The 17065-nt window shown below is 30.3% G+C and overlaps 2 protein-coding genes across 2 annotated transcripts; both read left to right on the plus strand.

Annotated features, from left to right (window-relative positions):
- The first annotated feature begins 438 nt into the window (after nt 1-438).
- Nucleotides 439-1936, plus strand: LOC131045448 (hydroxycinnamoyltransferase-like). The gene is made up of 3 exons (XM_059208308.1): nt 439-882; nt 967-1146; nt 1259-1936. Exons 1-3 carry the CDS (start codon nt 439-441, stop codon nt 1934-1936), a joined length of 1302 nt encoding a protein of 433 aa, XP_059064291.1.
- A 13326-nt stretch (nt 1937-15262) lies between these two features.
- On the plus strand, nt 15263-16600 carry LOC131045449 (phenolic glucoside malonyltransferase 1-like). The gene is made up of 3 exons (XM_059208309.1): nt 15263-15313; nt 15790-16285; nt 16374-16600. Exons 1-3 carry the CDS (start codon nt 15263-15265, stop codon nt 16598-16600), a joined length of 774 nt encoding a protein of 257 aa, XP_059064292.1.
- The last annotated feature ends 465 nt before the right edge of the window (nt 16601-17065 follow it).

Consider the following 17065-nt stretch of genomic DNA (forward strand, 5'->3'; position numbering starts at 1 on the left):
ATTTATTAATATATAATCAAAATAAATCCAAATCTAGATGACAAATCCTAGACGTAGATAGATTCCAAAATTACACTCTTATATCATTTAAAAAAATAAAAAATCAAAGAACAATTCAACTACAGAAAAAAACAAAGACCATTTCAAATTGCAAGACATAAACTATCAATATATAGTTATATTAAACATCAAAATAAATCCAAATCTAGATGACAAATCCCAAACGTACGTAGATTCCAAAATTACACCCTTATACCTTTTTAAAAAACCAAAAAACCAAAGACCAATTCAACTACAAGACAGAAACTATGCAATTCGAGAGATGTTGATAGACCCAGCCTCATCGTATACTACGAGGACATGTTCATTTCTAGAGCCATATTTCAGAATTGTCTCTATAAGATATTACATCTACTGGCAATAGACGCACCTACAGTAATGGCAGAAGTACCAGCACTAACAGTTGTTAATGTTAGAAGACTCTGTCTGGTAAAACCGGCCATCCCAACCCCAACACAGACGATGTTCCTCTCCAATGTTGACCTTCTTTGGTTGCCCGTCAACAATGTTCAGAACCTTGTCTTCTATAAAATCTCTCCTTTAGTCGACTACAATTCATTAATCGAAGGCCTAAAGAAAAGTCTCTCCTCAGTTTTGGTGTATTTCTATCCTCTTGCTGGTCGATTGAAAATCGGGGAGTCTAGCAGAATGGAGGTCAATTGCAATGACGAAGGAGTTGAATTTACTGAAGCTTCAATCAACATACTCTTCCGAGACCTAGAAAGAGATGGGTTTCAGCGTAAGCTCTTTTTCCAAAACCTTGTTCACGAGGTCGATCCTTCTGAGAACAAGAATTCATGTAGACCGCTTCTATCAATACAGGTATTTAAAGAACTGGTGTTTTTTTCAATCATTTGCGAAACCAATATTAATTTCATTTCTATTAAAGAACATTGGGTATTTTAGGTTACAGCTTTTGAGGAAGGCGGTATATGCATCGGAACCACCCTTCATCACGTTATAGCGGATGGAAATTCGTTTTGGCATTTCATGACATCGTGGGCAGAGTGTAGCAGAGGAATCCCCATTTCCAAAGATCCTCAGCATGCCAGAGCAGTTCTCAAACGAGGAAAGACAAATCCTTCTGTTTCTTACAAAGCCCATGAGATACAAAGCAATGGGATTTCAGGGGCCAAGATTTTCAAGTTTCTAGGAGACGATTTAGAACACCTAGAAATGCCTGTTTGCGGGAATGAAGAAAAAACGCGAAGAGAGCCTTGAGAATTGGGCGGATCTCAAAAATAAAACAGAACTGGTATACTCGACGTTCTGCTTTACGGAAGAGATGATACAAAACCTAAAACAGCGAAGTGGGGCTTCGAGTTCTTTTGTTGCAGTGGCCGCACAGTTCTGGAGATGTGTAATAAGAGCTCGTGAGGTGCCGCTGGAAGAAGTTGTTCATTTCTCATTGCTGGCTGATTGCAGGGCTCGTATTAAGCCGCCTATTCTTCCAACTTATTTTGGAAACTGCATATCTTTGGGTGTGGTGCAGACTACAGCAAACGCACTTACAAATGCCGACATCTCCTTCGCTGCAGATGTTATCCAGCAGCTCATCAATTCCTGCAGTGATGAATCTCAGATTGATCATTTGATTGCCTGGGCGGAGTCTTCTAAGATGAATGTTGGAAATTTACTCAGAGAAACCGGGTGGCAATATGGAACTAATACAGTAACTTCTCCCAGGTTTCCGTTGTATGAGATAGATTATGGATGGGGGAAACCTGTGGATGTACAGGTGGCAACTATGAACGAGATTGGAGCCATGGTTTTATCATGCGCTAAGGATGGAGGAAAAAGTATTCTCGTCTCCACCTGTCTTCCTCAACACCAAATGGACCTCTTACATCGCCTTCAAATCGTTTCAGTTGAATGATTTATGCTTAATATATAAGCGACTACGGCTACAATTACTCTAATAAGATACAATATTTTGTGATTATAAGAGGCAAAAATCCTCGTGGTGTATGTATGTGATACTGCACTCATTCCCCTTTGTGCTCTGATTTCCTGATTAGATTTTGCGTAGCAACTCATTAGGTATCTTACAATCGTGGCTGTCTATCTATGTTTTGTTTATTTATCAAGTCCTTGCTATAGTGATCAATTCAAAAAGGAATGATAAAGATACATGACATTTTCTTGACTGTAATTTCTATTTTCTTCTAGAAAATTAAGAATAAGAAATAAGAAATTCAATAATGTGATCCAGTAAATATATTTTAAAATTTATAATTCTTTTGTGATTTTATAATGACCATTCAAATAAAGAAATGACTTTGATTTTTATTATAATTTTGAAAATTGAAATTATTAATTAAATTAAATAATTTCATATATTAAATAGGGTTATATTTATATATAGATTTAATAAGATATTATCTTAATATGATTTTTTTATATTAATTTGATGTAGTGAATGGATTATTAGTTACACTTCAACATGTAAATGTAAACATCTTGTCAACAAAAATTAAAACTATTTAATTTTACATGTTTGTGACACTTAACAAAAAAATCATTTTAGCATTATTTTTTGTTTTTGTTTTATTTTTATTTCAAGATTACTACTTTATATCTTTGTTTTTGGTTGTTGCATAATGTTCAGAGGCTTGGGAAACCAGTTCTAGATTTTATTTTATATCAATATGAGGTCTAGAAGTCATTTTTCATCTGTGTGTGTGGGGGGGGGGGGTGGATTGGAATAGTGTTTTTGGTTGTTGCATAATGTTTAGAGGCATGAGAAACCAGTTCTAGATTTTATTTTATATTAATATGAGGTCTAGAAGTCATTTTTTAGCTTTAATCTTTGATAGCATAGGCATGTGTATTTTTTAATGATTGTAATACTACTTCTGTTTGCTACATTATGTTTAGGAGGCTTGAGAAACTCAATTTTAGATTTTATTTTATATCAATATGAGGTCTAGAAGTCATTTTTCATTACAGGGTTTGATCATAGTCATAGGTCGATTACTAGTTTTCTATAGAACTTGGACCAAACAAATATTTTTATTATATATGGTAAGCATAAACGACCTAAGATTGTTTAATATTGAAATCTACATCAAGACCATCTAAAGATAAAAAGGCTAGCTAAGCACCAGTCCCATTATGCTTAATGGTTACCACTACTTTTACATCTCTCAATAACTATTGAATGGGAATCCATAATTTTCTAGTCTTCTAATGACTTGTGCTAAGCAAAACTACCAATACCACTATTTAAAAACCCCCCTTAAGCCAAAAAGGCACTCCAACATATCATCACACCTTCTAGTCCCTCTGCATTACACTTTCTAGTGTGATAAGTGAATTTTAAGATACGTTTTCTTAGTCATACCAGTGTATATTTTAATGTAATTTTTTGAATATGTATAATTTCATATACTTCATAGTCTTATAACCAAGTTTAAGATTTGAATCTTCTAATTTTCAGAGAATATTTTTTTTTTAAAAACTTTTAATGCAACTCCCATTTTTAGACCTTTCAAGAACCATATCTTATGCAATTAGACTCCTTTTGTATCTTACCCTTTTCAAAGTATTATTTTATATAAAATTTGGTACTACTACGCTTTATTCCTTCTTATTCCAATATTTGAATTATACTTTTCATATTTTAACCACTTCTTCATCTTTTAAAGATTTATTAAATGTACTTTTTCTTATTCTAACATATATTAATGATAAAATGTAAAATATTACTTGAATATTTATATTATCAACTAGTAATAGAGGTTGTGATGTGTCCTCTTAATTATTTTTACATTCTCATATATCTTTTTTTCTAAATTTACCTGTATGTGGGTTGTTAAGCTTGGATCCTTGATTCTTTAGATTAAAAGAATTAAGTTTGAACTAAGAAAGCTATTTTTTATGGTTTATCATATCATGAGAGGTCATGAATTATATAATAAACTCACTATTTTGAGTCTTAAAATTTTTGACACCATTCAAGACTTTTTCACTAGATTGAAACTACTAAGACTCTAATTAAAACAATTATAAATTTTAAATTAGACACTCGATATATATATATATATATATATATATATATATATATATATATATATATATATATATATATATATATATATATATATATATATATATATATATATATATATATATTATTTTAAATAATTTTTTCTTTGTTTCTACTTTCTATACCACAAAGGTTAACCAAGGAGATTTGTTCAATATGTCATCTCTTAATGATTGTTCTAACTCTCACTAGGTAGCAAGATAAGTTTTCTAGATAAGTAAAGTTAAGTTTTATAAGTCAAAAATTTATTGGTTGAAAATAAATTAACAAAGAATAAAACTTAATAGACAATCATAATAAGAAAAAAAAGAATAAAAAAGATTAAAAAAAAAACCAAAAAAAATAGAATTTTAATGTAGATTGAGTTATACAACTATTTGTGTTAGCCTAGTTACTCTGGCATAATTATAGGGTTTTATTTTATTCAATTTTCTATTCTAATTTAATTTTATTTGTAAGAATATCAAAAAATAAATTTTTAAAATTAAACATAGAGAGTTTCATAAATCAAAATTGACTTGTCTAGCCAATTTCCACATCCTTCTCTTCCTAGGTTTACATATATTTTTACCTTCATGGATAAAGTTTTTATATATAATTTGGTTTATTTTCTCTAGTACAAGTTTGACATCTTTAATATCTTTAAAGCCTTCAAATATTTTGTATAGAAATAGTCAATGAATTCCATGAAGGTTGTGTAGATGAGTAATAGTGATGAATATTTTAGTCATCATTTTGAGCATTTTTGCACCTTATAAATGATTTATTTGTATTTCACATGAATTTATATTATTTATCATAACAATGAGTGAATGAAAGAGTTGATATTTGAAGAAAGTGATAAAATAAATGAGAGAAATTTTAATAATCTCTTGGTCCTTAGTATTCGATAGAGGTCATTGAAATGAAGAGAAATGGAATCTTTAGTTTAATGTAATGGAATCTAAAGTTCTCATTTCCTTTATAACATTGGGGATCAAGAATAGGCCTAACTATTATCCTCAAAGGAGGGTTGGCAACTGGGATTCATGTTTCTTTTTGTTGTAGAAGAATGGAATACTAAAGTGTTTGTTTGTGTGATCTAGGTTGAATATGGAAGAATGAATAAGTTACATAGTGTACAAAAAATACATAATAAAAGGCATAAATATTAAACTAGATCCAAGATAAGAATATAGAGATGAGCCTATATCTAAAATCTTAAGCTAGATCTCTAGGATAGAAGTGTTAGGCATCTTATTCTTGAGATGATGGAGGCTTTGGAAGATGGTCAAAAATGTATTCAAGAGGCTATGTGCATCTCTCTCCAAAAAAAATAGGTCGTTATAATAGGATAGAGGCAATTGTGGGCTCTAGTATAAGGCTTTTTATACTTTCAAAGTCTTTTTTGTCTATCACTATCTACTCTACTTGTTAGTAAGTTTCTCATTGTTGGATCAACACCTACATACATGAAAAATGGGGACAATTGTTATGTAATTTAGTAACTTTTCTAAGTGAAATCCCATGTTAGTATTTACACATCTACAGTGGCTAATGATGAGATATGAGTGCATGCCCTTAGAAGAACATAGGATAAAAAAATAATGAAATAATAAAATGACAAGACATTACCTCAAGTATGAAACCCTCTAATGGACTCTCATACAAGGGTTGATATAATGTTCATAAAGTCATGTAACATGTTAGTATATGCTTTTGTAATCATGTAACACTAGAGTGAGAACCAAATGAGCACGAAATTGTATGAGAACATAATTTACAACACTAGAATAGTATTTCTTTTTAACCTCCTTGTGGAATTTTTTATTTCTATACTCCCTAAAGTATTTTCCCCTTGAGGCAAACACTCCACATAGCATTGGTAGAATATGAACTACCTACCATAATAAAAATTTCTATAATAGGGGTCTTCATACATCCTACCTTTATAGTATATCAGCCATTGAGCATAATGGATCTTACTAGACTATGTGCTTCATATGACTTATCTTTTTATACCTATGGTTAGCTAGCACAAAACATCTTTCTAGTTCATGATCCATAATAACATGAAAATATAATGTATAATGCATGTGCTCCTTATAATGTATAATTCATGTGCTCCTTTTCTTACTGATTGATTTCTTCTTTCTTGGCATAAACAATTGATGGACTCAATACATTCTTCTCATCATTTAAGAATTATTCTATGTGATATTTATTTGTTTTATTTTATATTTTATTACCATACATAGCATTGAAACAACCTTCCACACTGATGTATCTTTCACTTTGTTGACTCATGGTTTTTATCTTCGCTACTATGTATTGTTGTCCTTTATGCATGTGTTATTTTATGTTCACATAAATTTATATAATTATGATGTTCTAACCAAAAGGTTTTGCAGGATTTTGTTTCCTAGTTATATTGTCTTGTACAGGTTTTTGTTGTCCCATATAGTTTTTGATTAATAATCCGGATATTCCAATTGATGGCAAATGAAGCTCCATTCTAGTTAGCTCAATGGTTGAAAACAAGGTTCTGTCATAATCTTTATCTAGTCAGATGGAATCTTATATTAATAAACTTTGGATTTAAAAATACTACCAACTCTCTGAGTAGCCATAAAGATATTCAAGTCATATTCATAGAACCACCCACCAGAAAGAAACACAGTGTGGAATCTTTTGTTTGTAGCATTTTAGTAAAAGGTATATTTTCCCGACCCCTCACAAAGTTGCTTCTGCAACAAATCTAAGAAGCTCAGATGTAATAATCTTATATTTTTTATGCCTGTCACTTTCTACCATTCTGTGATTGATGGGTATTCCAATAATTTGTCTTTAATTAAGCAGAAAAATATTTCAGACAATATTGAGTTTACTGATTGTAGAAAAAATATTATAATTTTGATCAATTAAATTAAATATGATATTTGATTTGAATTGTTAAAAGAGATTATTTTGTTGAAGATGTTAAGAATTGATTCAGCATTGTATGAAAATAAAAATAAAAAAGAATTTTGAACAAATGTTTTAGAATCTGTATAAACTGACTACATTTCAATTGAGTTTAGAATCACACTTGAAAAAATGATTTTTTGGTCTATAAAAGTGAACCTAGTTTAAAAAAATTCAAACATAATTAGGAATAATGGAGTAGAGAAGAATTAAATGTTGTCATAGATGTGCCTCAACTTGGCAAACCTATGTCTATTGTGTCATGGTGTTCATGAACAAAGTTTTGAAACTTGCTAAAAATCTATTTTTTCTCCTTTGTGAATGTCTCTAGTTGGACTAATTTAAGAATGGTGAACTATAATCGAAGAAAAAATGTAAGGATATATTGTATTCATAAAATTTTGATGCAAGATAGTAATGTAATTATAATATTTTATGTTGCTTTCATGTGAATTATCTTAGATTTTTCCTTTTATTCTTTTAATGATTTAAAATAGCTAAATATCTTTAAATACAATTAGTTAACACATAAATCCAAATAACCATGCGCTATCTAAATTTTACAATGGCTATAGAAAAATAGTCACTAGGTTCATAATTGGATTTTTCACTTAGAAGCATGAGGTTTATACCTATGTGCATAGAAGTGCTCCTAATCTTTTCTACTTTCATAAATCTAGACAAGGGTAGTGAAAGAGACATCTAGAAATAAAAAAATGGCCCTTGAAGGTGAGTGGTGTGCATAAGAAATGATAATTTTATGAACCATTTTTCACATAAGAATATGTCACTTATAGATTATTTTCCTAAAATGACTATATATAAAAAGTGAGCCTAATATATAAGAAAAATGAACAAATATGTCATTTATACAACTACTTTTTTCCATTGCTTTAATGAGCATGTAAATACCATTATGACACACAAAAGTATTTAACAATAAATTAACATAGAAATGTGCATGATGATTGTTTTATTCTTAATAGTAAGTGCCCATTATAAACTTTAAAAATAGAAGAGGCATGCAATATGTGCATTTATCATATATGGAGAAAATGATCAAACTATAATTTCATGTAAACTATCTAAGTTAAAAGTAGAAAGTATTTAAAGATGAAGAGCAAGCAATTTCATCCAAACAAAGATTAGTAAAAATCCTACCTAGTTGAAATATAAGGGGACTTCAACTAATAAAAAGTGTAACAAAAATTTGATAAAGTGATAGATTTTGAATATGTCAAAATAATGTCATATGACTATAACCATAGATAAAATATTTTGACTCTACAAAAGTATTGTCAATTTTTTTTCAAACATGAAAAAGATTATAAGGTGATCAATACAAAACAAAACTCAGAAGGGATTTTTTTTATTAAGAAGGCTTTTGAAAGGTCCCAAAACATTGTACAAAGAGCTCATAAATAGAAAAACTAAGAAATCTTAGAAACAACTAAACTAAGCATAAATAGAATAGAAAAACACAACTAAATAGGGCAAAACATCAAGCCAAACTAAAGCTTCAAATAGATCCTAGCATTTAAAGGTTTGGCATGTGAGAGATAATATAAATTAGGAGGACATTTTTCCATCCTTTGAACAACTATCAAGAAGAATCATTATCCAAATTTGAAACCTCAGGGTTGGGGGGAGAAGCATAAATGAATGTTGATAATGTTGGTGTGATATTTATTCTAATATTGAACATAACAACTTAAGTTAATAATGAAGTCTTTATTAGTTGTTTATCTTATCATCTAGGATTTCTTTTCTTTGCTTCCCTATATTTTAGGATATTTTCTCTAATGTATATATCTTATAATGAACATTTCCCTTTCTAAGATTATTTCCAAGACTATAGGATCATGAGTATCTCTTCTACAAGATATTTTCTTTTTTTTGGAATAAGCTTACTTCTAAAGGTAGACTTTATTTTATCACTCAATGTACATGGATTTGAATATCATTGTTTTAGTTTGAATTTATTATTGTTTTTCACTATATATATGTATCTTCCTACTTTTATTACTTCAATCTCATATTATATGATACTTATTTCTCTATTACCTACTTTCTCCAATTCTGACTTTCTAGGGAATGTGATTGTCAAACTTTCACAACCCAACTAGTACCACAAATTTTATCAGAAGGTCCAATTTTAGACATGGTATTAGAGCCTAACTACTTCAAACAGTAGTGTAGTATAATTACTTCATTTAGACTAAAAGTTTATTTGGATTCAAGAAGAAAATTATCTTGGTTTCAATCTATTCTTGATGGTAATTTAATTTTAGGTAGAGGTCAATTCCTATGAGGGCAACTATGGAGGAAGATGTGAACATCCATCTTGCAAGATTTCTTTTTTGCATGTCATGTGTATTTTAATATTTTAATAGTTATTTTAAAAATTATTTGTATTGATTTATAACTACGTAATTAGAGATCTCAAAATCAAGATAAATTTTGGGATATTGTAATAAAAAAATTCAAAAAGGTTCCATTATGGGGGGCTTAATGAATAAGAAAATTTTGAAAAAAATGTCATTTTATCATTGAGATTTGTTTCATTCCTTCAATCGACAACCAAAAGGGTCTACAAGCTTCAAATATTTAAGCAATATCCCAATTGAAGGATATCATATTGGCTATCCACTTCATAGCACATATCTACAATATAAATCTTCCTATCTTTTGACAATTAGCTTAATTATCTAAAGTATGGGTGTCTATATATTCAAACTAATCCTGTTGAGTAATGCAAACCATGTATGACCTAAATTTTTTAGCATTCAAGAGTATCCTTGAGGTGCTTGTGTAGTGGTTTCTATCAATATGATATTAATCTTGTTGTAGTGAAGATTCATCTATATTTCTTCATTCATATTTGTAGCTTCTACTTTCTAAGATTTGAAATAATTTGTTAGGATTTTTGTTTCTAATATATTTTCTCCTTTTTGATCTATTTGTAAATAGTTACATGTCAAGCCTTGATGCTTGGACCCATCCTTATTCTTTAGCTTGAGTGTGTAGAGTCTATGAGTTACACTTAAGTTTGGGTGTTGGTGTAATATTGATTCTAATATGGCACATAACAACTTAATTTAATTAGGGATTCTTTATTAGTTGCAAATCTTATCATCTATGACAATATTTCTTCTTTCATTTCCTATATCTTAGGATATTTTCTCTATAGTATATCTCTTCTAAGAAATATTTAATTTTCTAATATTCTTTTATAGATTGCAGGATGTTTTTTTGTCATGGATATTTCTTCTATGATAAATTTTTATTTTAGGTGATAACTTGCTTACGTGTTCTCCTATGTTTATTCATTCAATCCCAAATCATTTGAGAGTTATTTATTTATTTCATACTTTCTTTAATTCTAATTTTGTAGGACAGGTGATTGTTAAACTATTGTGGCCCAACCAATGCCATTATTTTTATCAAAAGATCCAAGTTTTGATAGATAATATATATACCCTCAAATAATTTAAGGAATTAGAGGTAGGAGACAACATGTGATCTAGAAAAAATATGTAAAATTGTGAAAGATATCCTCATGTGATAGTCATATATCTCAATATAGGTAATGTATGGCCATTAAATCAAAATAATACAAAAAATATTGTATTTCTACAATATTACCAAAAGTGAAAGAAAATTCTACCAAAATAATGATAACCATCATGATATATAAGAAACATGTAATTAGTAGTAAGATGCAATATATGGGTAAAAGTACAAAATTATGTCACGTTTCAAGCCAACTTAATTATCAGCACTAGTGAATTTAAGTAATTCTAACTAAAAATTATTTTTTGTCAAGCATATGGTCTATATAGATTCATTATAGCTAAGTTATATATGAGCCACAACTTTTCTAATTGGAAATGTTTTCTAAATGTAAATTTTATACGACTTTGGGTCTAATTACCAAAAGCAATAAAAACTTGATGTTTCAACAACTCCTACTCTCATAAATAATTATTTTTTTGAAATATAAAAATACCCTTTTATAGATCTATAAGTAATTTTTCTAAAATATATATCTTTTTTTATTTTAATTAGTTTTTATATTTTATATTTTATTTTTATTGAAAGTAGGTCATCAACACTAAAATATGAGGTTGATTATCTTGTCAAGAAAAAATACTAAAATTTATTTAAAAATTTTGAAAAAAATATGATGTAGTAGAGAAAAGAATCTATGTCAAGATGATATAATTATTTTCTAATTTGGATAAATAGTTAAGGAAAAAAGTGGTGCGAATTGGAAAGAGTTATACTTCAGCACACACAACTTTTCAAATTTATTGAAAAATATATATTTATAAAAAATTATTAAAAATATATCCATGCACTAAAGTTTCAAGTTATCAATATCGATAAAAAAATTGAAGAAAAAAAGTAAAATTTACTAAATAAAGTGTGGTGGCTTGTGTAACTTCAATTTCGACATTTTATCAACAACTAAATTATAGTGTTTAATCTATAAAAAACTATATTCAAATAATTTTTAAAAACTTTCTTAACATTACAAACATAAAATAGACAAAAGAATATAAATTTTATTAGTTTACATTTTTTCAAAATTCAAAACATATATTTCACTTTCTATTGATTTAATTTAAAAATTTGAATCAACATTCGATTTCCTTTATAAAAGTGTGACACAACTTTGTACTTTTACCCATATAATAATAATGATTAAATAAATATACTATAATAAGATGAATACAAAAATACTATTAGAATATGAACATTATATGAAGATGTTAACATAAATTGAGATCATACATGGGTTGAGGGAGTAAATGATGACAGAGCCTGGAAGGTGGCCAATGATTTCATTAGTATTGCGAACAACTGGGACAAGATGAAAGCCAAGGTTGATGACCTAGATGCTAAAATGAAAATGACTAGAACGAAAGCTGAGTTGGAAGAAGTTTAGTGTGCCCGTGAGGCCCTCAATTCTAAATTTGAGGTGGCTAATTCGATATGTAAGAATGTAGCTAATTTGCTCCACTCCTCTCTACGGGCTATTCAGACCATTTAGGGTGAACTCAACAGGAAACTATATAAGAAGTGCAAGTGGATGGAGGCCATGATCGTTGGTGCTGGTCCTTTAGATTCTATGGTGAAAGCCACCCCGGATTGGGCTCTCGTTTCTTTTGGCTCTGGGTTCGAGTCTTCTAAAAAGGTGTCCATTTTTTATAAATTTCTAAGTTTATGCTAGGATTGGCCAGATAAAATTTCCACCATGTAGTTGGTCATCCCTTTATGCCTTTCATGGGTGGTTGTTTTTCCTTTTTGTGTTCTCTATGTTTTGTTGTTTGTTCTATTTTTGCTAGTCTTTTAGTTTTTAGTGTTGGGTTCTGGATATCCTTGCTGGTTTTTGCTATGTTTTAGTGGGGTTTTTTGTCTGGTTGTGTACCTCTCATGTGCCCCAGGTGTTGTTTCACAGTTATGTAATGGTACGGGCCTAGGCAAGTGCAAGGTAATGAGTCACAAATTCACGGAAGTCTGTGCATTGGAAAATGTGCTCTTATAAATAGGGGCCCGTTTGTGCTTTAGGCTCCTGAGCCGAAAGGTAACGAGGGTTCGAAGCAAAAAAAAAGGGGCCCCCGTTTTGTTCTAAAACGGGGGCCCATTTTTTAGAAACGGGGGCCCGTTTTTAAAAACAGGGGCCCGTTTCTAAAAACGGGCCCCCATTTTTTTTAAAAGCGGGCCCTCATTTCTAAATGGCATTTTTCCTTTTTTTTCCACAAGTCGCCCTTGTTTGAAAACGGGGGCCCATTTTGTGGAAGTTGATTCCACAACCCACCACTTGGCTCGAGATTAGGCCCGGGATAGGCCTGGGATGGCCACACCTGAGACATGGACCTGCAAATTCAAATCTCTATGAATGAAAGCACAAATATGAACTTCAGAAATAGTTTACGTACCTCTAATCAGAGAATTTTTATACGAAATTAAAACCCATTTTATATTGTACTGTCTAGATTCTAAATATATAAATTTATTTAAAAATTGATTATTTTAACTATTTTTCATTTAATTTATACTAAATCGGGTCCATAAATTTGAAATTTTAACTAATTTTGTTAATTTAATAACTTTTTTATTTTAAAGAATTTTGGAAAAAAAATTATATGTCATCAATCTACACAAAATTATTTTGTATTTAAAAAAAATAAAAATAAAAAAATGTTAAGTTTACATCAAATTATGTGGGTCGTACACTTCAAATTTTTAAAAAGATAATTACAGCCATTAAAAAATTAATTGAAAAAAAAATATTAGAAAAAAAAATACAGAAAAATATGCTCATCAATCTTCAGTGTGTTACAAACCATTTCCCAAAATGGTTTGAGAAAATAATTTTAATTGTGTCAAAAAGTGTGGGTCGTACACATGCATGGTATGGTCCTGAAATAGGCATTTTTAAAACATAGTTTTCAGAACTCCATTTAAAAAGTTGTTTTTATTATGTGGGTATTGAAATAAATTATATATTTGGAAAGTAAACTCAGAGGGCTATCTTTTATATTACTGACTTTTTCCAAAATTCAATCTCTAAGTGTTTCAAAATTTAAGCTCAAATGAGACAAAATCTGAAAATCAAAGAAAACACTTCCACTTTTTGGCCAAAAAGTGGACTCATCTTCTTGCACTGACCCGCCTATCCCACTTTTATTAAGCAAAATATATATTGAGATCATAATACTTAAATATGATGATAATATGGAAAAGTGCATATATAATAAAATATGGAATTTATGTTATATAAGATGTAATAATCATAAGAGTCATCTTGTAAACTAATAATAAAAGTAAATCATTATAAATGTATGTAATAGTTACAAATAATAAGCATACTATAAGATCTAAATGATATTAGAATTGGAAACCATTAACATAGAAGATAGATTATAGGAAATTTGTTGCACCATAAATAGATAAGGTATGAATAAATAAAGTAATAATTAACACAAAATTATAAGTTTTGAATATTAATAATAAACATTAATTGTGTTTGAAAACAAGAATAAAATACTTACACATAATATAGGAAAAAAAAGCTAAACATATGAAATACGTGCACAAAAAAACATAAACAAAAGGTCAATAATTTAAAAATATGACAAAGAAGAAATGGTAATTAAGAAGATGTAAACGAACCAATGTAAATGCCCAAAAACACTAAAAAATAATAAAGTAAACAATTTGATAAATAAATCACAAATGATGCTTAAGATATCAATGTACAAAATTAAAAAGATATTTATGAACAACAAATTATTCTCATCCCAAAGTACAACATCGTATTCTATATTCTCAACAAAATTGAAGTATGATTAAATTATTTATTAACTTAAACCAACATTTTAACAACTAGATATTTACCTTTCTATAGTTTTACTTCTTTATTCCAATTAAAATGAAAATAAGTGTTAACCTATTTGACTCCTTAAGGAATGATAAGTGATAGGACAAAATAACAAGGAAAGGAAAAAGACTAAGTTTTAATAGAATCAGATTTTTCATTTAGAATGGTGACAAAGAATATCATGAAACTGAGAAATTTTTCTTTCATTCAAAAATTCAAAGCTTTCATGTATGATACCTCAAGAACAAGTAGAGAATGATACATTGGAGCAAGGATTTAAGGAGAAAGCAACGCCTCTAAAAGATGATGAACAAAACATTATGATATATGGTAGCTCATGGTAGCTAAAAGTATATAAAAAAGAAATGAAGGGATAGTAGTGTGAAAAGTATTTGAAAAGAATAGTAGAATAGACATTGGGGTAATATAAAAGGAAGTTTTCAGATAATTTACCTATTATAATGTAAAAATTACGAATCTTTATAATCTAATTATTTTTATTATAAAATATATAATCAAAATTAGTAAAAATTTTCTATTTACCAATATTAATTCTATTAAGAGGTTCCATCAATATAAGACCGAATCTAAATTAGATGTATACAAATTTCACCATTACTGCAATCATATCATTACTGCAATCATATACCGTCAATTACTGAACAACACCGATTCAACTACAAAACAAAAACCATGTATTCTTTTAATTCAGGCTGGAACAAGGTAGCGACAGATAAACAGTACAAACAGATGTCTATTGGCACAGCCGTATCAATTAATTTGGTGAGGAAGGTCTCGTAGCCATTGAGCTAACTACAATCATGGCAGATGAAGCAGCAGAAGCTGTTGTAAAATTCAGGAGAACGTGTGTGGTAAAAACGGCCATCCCAACCCTGACACACACCATGTTCCTCTCCAACCTTGATCTTATTTGGTTACATATCAACAATTTTCAAATGCTTTTCTTCTACTCACCCTCTCCTTTAGTCAACCACTCTTTTCAATAGAAGGCCTAAAGAGAAGCCTCTCCTCTATTTTGGTACATTTCTATCCTCTGGCTGGTCGGTTGAAGAAGGGTGAATTTGGCAGAATGGAGGTTGATTGCAACGATGGAGGAGTAGAATTTACTGAAGCTTCAATCAATATACCCTTCAAAGACTTGGAAAGAGATGTGTGTCGCCATAAACCCTATTTCCAAAAGCTTGTTCACGACGTCGGTCTCTCTGGAGAAAAAAAATCATAGTGGACCGCTTCTCTCAATACGGGTATGTTAAAAACCCTATAATATTTATATCACATAGAAAACCATTATCAATTTCCTTTCTATTAAAGTACGTTGGTTATTCAGGTTACAACTTTTGAGGGAGGCGGCATGTGTATTGGAACGACCCTTCACCACGCTATGGCAGATGGAAATTCGTTTTGGCATTTCATGACATCGTGGGCAGAGTGCAGCAGAGGAATCACCATTGCCAAACCACCACAGCTCGATAGAACAGTTGTGAGACGAGGAAAGAAGAACCCCTTGTCCATTTCTTACAAAGCCTATGAAATAGTAAGCAATGAGATGACAGGGGCCAAGGTTTTCAAGCTTGTAGCAGAGGTTCCAGAGCATTTAAAACAATCGGGTAGTGGGTATATGGAAAAGCCCAAGGAGACTCTTGAGAAATGGGTAGATCCCAGTATGAAAACAGAAGTTATATACTCAGCGTTTTGCTTTACAGAAGAGATAATACAAGATCTGAAACAACGAAGCGGGGCTTCGAGTTCTTTTGTTGCAGTGGCCGCACAGTTTTGGAGATGTGTAATGAGAGCTCGTGAGGTGCCGCAGGAAGAAACCGTTTGTTTCCTATTGCTAGCTGATTGCAGGGGTCGTGTTGATCCGCCTCTACTTCCGACATATTTTGGAAACTGCTTATGGGTTTGGCGCAGACTGGGAATACGGAACTAATGTGATAAGTTCTCCCAGATTTCGGGTGTATGATATAGATTATGGATGGGGGAAGCCTTTAGAAATGCAGACCGCAACTATGAACGAAATTGGAGCCATGTTTTTGTCATGTGCAAAGGATGGAGGTAAGAGCATTTTGGTCTCCACCTGCCTTCCTCAACACCAGATGGACCTCTTACATCGCCTCATGTTTCTCGTAGGAGAGTAATTTTAAAGAAATGTATGTTATTTTACCGGTGTGATTTTAATAAAATACAAGGTTTAGTAATCAGGAGGGAAAAAAAAATTTGTGGTGTATGTGAAAAGCTAAGTTCCATTACAACACTGCTCCGTGTTCCTCATTATTACTTTCAGTGTTTTAAATTACTTCATCTTATTTGTTATGGGGTTGATGGTATGATTTTAGTTCTATACTTCTATTTTTTATTTTTAAGATAAATATATTTATGGAAAAAAATTATAAAGTTACACAAATATTTTAAACTAGTAATAGATTTGAAAATTCATATAGTAAAATTTAAGAAAGTTTTTACTAGTAAGAAAGTGCACCATTGGATTAGTAGAAGTGGAGACCACTGGATATGGGTGTGGCGCAGACTTCTGCTGACACGCTCATCAATTCCGACATCCCCTTCGTTGCAGATGTTATCCAGCAAATCATCGAATCCTGCAC

The sequence above is a fragment of the Cryptomeria japonica genome, chromosome 7 (assembly GCF_030272615.1).
Source record: "Cryptomeria japonica chromosome 7, Sugi_1.0, whole genome shotgun sequence".
In the NCBI taxonomy this organism is placed as follows: domain Eukaryota; kingdom Viridiplantae; phylum Streptophyta; class Pinopsida; order Cupressales; family Cupressaceae; genus Cryptomeria; species Cryptomeria japonica.